Source organism: Thamnophis sirtalis, unplaced genomic scaffold, assembly GCF_051295495.1.
Source record: "Thamnophis sirtalis isolate CommonGarterSnake01/CBP01778 unplaced genomic scaffold, rThaSir2_p1.2 scaffold_3, whole genome shotgun sequence".
Taxonomy (NCBI): domain Eukaryota; kingdom Metazoa; phylum Chordata; class Lepidosauria; order Squamata; family Natricidae; genus Thamnophis; species Thamnophis sirtalis.
In genome coordinates this window covers 99,385,498-99,391,497 of record NW_028261383.1, presented here as the reverse complement: position 1 = coordinate 99,391,497, position 6,000 = coordinate 99,385,498, and the positions used below count along the sequence as shown (strand labels likewise).

The window sequence follows — 6,000 nt, the reverse complement described above, 5'->3', positions numbered from 1 at the left end:
AACAAAGTCAAACTGCGTATATGGCACTACTCTAAACATCAGTCACAGCTAGTTTATTTGATAAAATTGTGATTCTTTTTATTGCTGAGGCTAGGCAGCCAGGGAGAATCTGGGAGGCTGGTCTCCATCAATCATTTTGTAGGGGAGAGCTGGGTGCAGGGAAAAGGAAAAAACTCATAGCTCCTTCTATTAAGTGAGAATTGCTCAGTGAGTTTATTCCATTACCTCCCTTGGAGATAATGTTTCTGAAGCTGAGGATGATTTTTAATTTCTAAAAAAATAAGCATTCTGAATTCTGACATAAATGGAAAGTGCAAATGGAAACGTTAAGGTATAAGAAAGATGTGATAGCTCAGTTTCAAAAGTAGCAAGGAAAGGATGGTGGCTAAACCATGCTTAAAACTGGTTAGAATATGAAACAAAATGAAGCAAAGTGAAACAAAACTCTCTTTGTTCTTGTTTACAAATGAATTGTAGAGGTTTTGAACTTAGAGCAATATGGATTTTGAATCGGCTCCATGCTCCTAGTCCTTTATTATTATTATTATTTTTAGAACTAACAGTGATAATAGTATTGACACTACAGTTGGGATAGGTTTTTTCATCTGAAGAACATTGCAGGCTTATGCAGCATGAGGTTTACTTCTGAGCCACAGAAAACAAGAACTTCCCATATTGTTAGTGAAATCTTGTAATCATCGGTGAGATTCTAGATTTCTAAAGAGGCTGAGTCCGTTAGTAAAATTTAAACATTTTAAAAGGTAGCAGGTTGGACCTAGAACCAATCTCCCATCTGGTTGCTGATCCTTACAAACAATGAGTAAATAACGCATGTCCAAAACAAAGCCAATTAAATAAGGTTAAATTTCTCAATTCTCAGAGATGCCACTATAATTCTTTTTTGTAGGAAAAGTTGGGTGACCAGTTGGGCTAGAAAGGTCCAATGGCGAGGTCTTGTGATGTGGCATTCTCTTCTGATGAACTGAACTAGAGATAATGCGATGGGAATACAAAGATGATATTTCAGGGCTCTTGATGTTTGATTCTGGTTGTATTGCTTCTGTAATCACTCCTTGTTCAGGCTTGCCATTGGAGAAGTTCAATGAAGATACAGAATTATGTCTCTTGGACGGTGGTGGGCTGTAGTTCTGAAATCGCACTGTTTTCACTTGCTGAAAATAGAATGAAGAAATCTGGAGTTAATTTAATCTCAGAAGGCTTCCAGAAACATTGCTATGCCACTGTATAAACATATTCACAAACAAGCAAAGTAAATTCCGTTCTGCAATTTCCCTAGAAAAATGTGAAAAGACAAGTTACCTTACCTCTCTCATAAAATATTATCTGTAATACTTTAGCATATTGGACAGAAATTTGAAATGCAATTTAATGGTTGTATCTACAGAACTAGCTTTGTTTTGGCATGTTTTTGTAAAGAAGCAAACATTTCTGAGAGGTACATTATGTGAGTCTTCTACACAATTACTGAGCCATTTATAGCTGAATTATAATAAGAGAGATCAGTAGTTGAGAGAAACCCTTGTTTGCTTGGAATAGAAACTATGCTGTGGATTAGAAAGTACGGTTCCACCACAAAACCGCGGTAGACAAAAGCGCGGTCGACGAAAGCGCGTATGTGACGTCATCACAGCGCGACGAAAAAGATCAAAAAATGTAAAAATAAAGCGAAAACCTTACCCTAACCCCCCCAAACCTAACCCTAAACCTAACCCTAAACCTAACCCTTAACCTAACCCTAAACCTAACCCTTAACCTAACGAAAAACCTAACGCTAACCCTTAACCTAACGCTAAACGTAATGCTAACGCTCTAAACCTAACCCTAACCCTTAACCTAACCCTAACCCTAACCCTAACCCTTACCTTTATGTGAATCGGCTTGCTGTAATTTAATTTTTATTTCAATTTTTCGATCTTTTTCGTCGCGCTGTGATGACGTCACATACGCGCTTTCGTCGACCGCGCTTTTGTGGAACACGGTTTTGACGGGTCACGGAAAGGTACATATTACTAACTCTTAAGTAGATTTATGTAAGATCATTCTTTTGATGTAATATGGAAGTAAAACCAGTACAATGTTCTTCTGAAGAACATGAAATAGTTGTGAAATTAACAGAATTTTAAATAATACTATGTATATTATCAGCATTATAGTACTAGGTTAGTAATAAATAAATGTTTATGAACTAGAGTTAATTTCAGTCTTGAACATATTTAACTCCAAAGTATAATCTTCAGGAATAAGGACAATTTCATGTGTGTTAGGAAAACAGACTGTGTATTGTGTACTTGGTGCTGTTACTGAAAAAATAAGGTAATCTACCTGATTGAAAACTGCTTCCTGAGAAACCATGAATGATGATTAATTCTTAATGTGATTAGAAGAGGAGAAATCATTAGATATGAGGGAAACATGCCAACTATGTTTAATTTAAATTTAGACTTTTTTCAGTGAAGAGCCCTGGTGGTGCAGTAGTTAGAATGCAGTCTTGCAAGCTAATTCTGTCCACTGCAAGGAGTTTGATTCTGACCAGATCAAGGTTGACTCAGTCTTCTGTCCTTCCGAGGTTGATAAAATCAGGAGCCAGCAATATGATCTGTAAACCACTTAGAGAGTGCTATAAAGCACTATGAAGCAGTATATAAGTCTAAGTGCTATTTGCTAACAGGCCAAATGTGGCTCTTGATCCCAAAATCATAACACATATCACTAAATTCTCACAAAAGGAATTGCCAATAGTTGGTATTCTCTTAATATTTGACAACTATAATCCTATGATTGCAGGGACAGACCCTATTATTACCTTCTCAGTGGTGTTTTTCAAAGTGTCTGGTTTCACCAGAATGGAAGGTGGAGCAGATGCAGGTGGTTTCCCAGCTAGTTCGTTCTTTGAGACTTCACTGGTATCCAAAATGACCGAGCTACACACAGAAGGAGCTCTGCTGCTTCCGCTTCGGGGCAATAGCACTAAGGAAGAATTATGATAGGCGCTCAGTTTGATTCCTGTGTCACCCAAGCCAACTCCTCGGGGCAAAGAGGAAATAGATTGATATATTGGAGTGTGCTGAGATCGTGCTGGAGTTGGAGGATGCCGCTGGAGAGAGTTGGTTAAAGGAATAAGGGCTCCTGGTTGCAAAGGTTTCTGTAAAGATCCACCTGGGAGGACAAATAATTAAAGAGAGGAGGGTTAAGATAACAATAAGCTCTTCCAAACCACATGATTGAGAATTTATAATATGAGGATTCATATTTAAAAGGGTGGGAGAAATTCATTGAATTGCAGGATTTAACTGAATTCTAAAATTTGGGCTGATCATCATTATGTGGCGTGCTACTGGAATGCGGAGAGCTGTTAGGAAGTTACAAGGGTGAACTAACACAGTAGTGGAGCACATGGTTTGCATGTAGCATGTTTGAAGCTCATTCTCTCCAAAACTAATGAACCCCAGGAGGCAGCTTAATCTGTGTTCCTCTCGTTCCATCAGCTACTAGGAAAATGATATGCCACACTGGTTCATTTTACCTTTTGCCTTAGTGCTTAGTATTTTATCCTAGAAACACAAGTTCAGTAGTCTAGACCAGGGGTCTCCAACCCCTAGTTCGTGGCTCGGTACCAATCCACAGCCTGTTGGGAACCGGAATGTGCAAGGGGCAGGTGAGCACAAATGCATGAAGCTACATTTGTGCAAGCAGTACGCACACACATGCAAAACTATCCCCTCTCCTCCCTCATTGATGCCACAGAACTGGAAAGGTTGGAGACAACTGGTCTAGACTTTACATGAAAAGTATTTACTGGGAACCCTAGTAAGCCAGAGGAGACAGCACTGGACTAAGATGAGCAACAGTCTGACAGAGAGGAAGACATGCCTGTATATTACTCTAGTCTTTTTAAATACCTACTCAATGTCAAGTTTCAGCAGGAATTTTGTTTAAGGTTTGAACTGAAATAAATACTCAGCATGTGTCTTGCAACTTGCATATATTCATCCAATTAAAGTTGTATTTGTCTTTCTTCTCTCACTAAGTTTTTTTTTTAATGACTAAAGCATGGACATGTTTTTCTAACTATGTACTTTGTAAATGGGACCATGGAATTTGCTTCACTTGATTATTCATTTCATTTCTTTTATTTGTAGAAATCACATTGGGTTCATCACTTGTAGTTTTTATTTGCCCTCCCCCCCACTTTTTGTATTATCATTTGTCTTGCTTTGCACTGGCTGCAGCAGATTGATTAAATAAAATAGCTATTGGGAGCAACTTAAGTGTCACCCATAGCATGCTGCTCTGTGGCAGAATGTAGAAAAATTGTGACCTATTCAAGATCTCCAACTCTGATGTTTCCTTGTGACTCTCCCAATTTTTCCTTAGAATGCCCAAATGAATAACAAATGCCCAAAATATTAGGAATAAAGAAGGCAGAAGAGAGTATTTATTGTTCAGATGCGGATACAAAGGCCCCTGAATAACCCACCAATTCCCAAATAGAAACAGGTGAATAGAAAGGAGTTTTTAGTAACAGTCTCATTCATATCTTGTGCATTTAATTTGAAGACTGAATCAAATGGATTCTGCTAAGTATTTCATTTGTTCTAAAACAAATCTTATAATGGACTGTAAAATACGAAGTTCAATTATAATGCCTAATAATAGTTACTATTTTACTCCAAGCTCATTTTGTGTGCCTAGCAGATTATTTTCTGCCAATATAATTCTACAGTAATTCTACATAAATCCAGAGTGAACATTGACCTTATTCAGTTTCCAAGAACTGTATAGCATCAGATTTTTTTAAAGTTGCTGCCAACACTTCTTATTTTATCCCTTCAGTCTCTAAACAAAGACCCAGAACATAGCAGGGACAGATAGAATTTTAACTTGATTTCTCCCCTCATAAAAATTTATCTGCCACAGAGTGTCTAAACATTTGATCCTGCTACAATTTTCAGATCTTCCAGGCACTGAATAAACACATTCTTGTTTTTGGTAAGGCAGATTTCTGATCCAGCTTATTATGTTTACTACATTCACCCTGGAGTAGACTGGAGAAGACTCCCATGAATCTCTTGGACTGCAAGGCGATCAAACCGGTCAGACCTAGAGGAGATCAACCTTGACTGTTCTTTAGAAGGCCAGATCTTGAAGATGAAATTCAAGTACTTTGGCCACCCAGTGAGAAGGAAGGACTCACTGGAGAAGAGCCTAATGGTGGGAAATATTGAGGGCAAAAGAAGAAGGGGATGACAGAGAATGAGGTGGCTGGCTGGAGTCACGGAAGCAGTAGGCGTGAACTTAAATGGACTCCGGGGGATAATAGAGGACAGGCAGGCCTGGAGGAACATTGTCCATGGGGTGATGATGGGTCGGACATGACTTCACAACTAACAACAACATTAATCCTGTGTTTTAATGTCCAATTAAAGATTTCTAGTCATATCTCTGCCTTTGGGGATCAGGTCCACTTGTTTGTTTCTCATCTTAGGACTTACTCTTCTTATTGCTACTCCGTCCTCTTCTCATTGATGCTGTGTGCCCTGAAGCACTGGGCAAAGAGAGATTCCTCACAGGTGAAGTCAGAGATTTCAAAGGTCTGCTTTGCCCTGGACGGTTCCCTGAGATGCTTCCCTGGGATGAAAGTGAGGAAGTGGATAATGTCCAAGTTGCATAAAGGGAGGGCATCTTTGAATCAGAGAAGCCGGAGGATTTTCTGTTTGTTTGGGAGAGCAAAAGAAGAGGGAGGAAGGTGGTTCATTAGCAAGCAGATACCTTTCATGTCATTTACATAGAAAACATATGTTACAATTCAGATTCGGGAATTATATTTACTTTTTATTAGAAAATGCAGATCACTCCACAACAGCAAACATTTGTACATCTGAACCAAAATACCTTTGTAGATTATTTTAATCTTGCATTTATTTTTTTTATTTAAATAAACACCAGATTTTCCCACTCATCACTCTGCGAGACATTGAG

General features: G+C 38.5%; 1 protein-coding gene across 5 annotated transcripts in view; it reads right to left on the bottom strand.

The window, feature by feature from the left end:
* Nucleotides 1-229: 229 nt before the first annotated feature.
* Nucleotides 230-6,000, bottom strand: part of SH3RF2 (SH3 domain containing ring finger 2) — an 82,691-nt gene continuing 76,920 nt past the window's right edge. For all 5 annotated transcript variants that reach the window (XM_014063866.2, XM_087709594.1, XM_087709595.1 and 2 more), the window contains 3 exons: nucleotides 5,514-5,731; nucleotides 2,825-3,177; nucleotides 230-1,172 (listed from right to left, as the gene is read on the bottom strand). In XM_014063866.2, coding sequence (XP_013919341.2) covers nucleotides 870-1,172; nucleotides 2,825-3,177; nucleotides 5,514-5,731 — 874 coding nt within the window. In that variant the 3' untranslated portion in view covers nucleotides 230-869. The remainder of the gene's footprint in view (nucleotides 1,173-2,824; nucleotides 3,178-5,513; nucleotides 5,732-6,000) is intronic.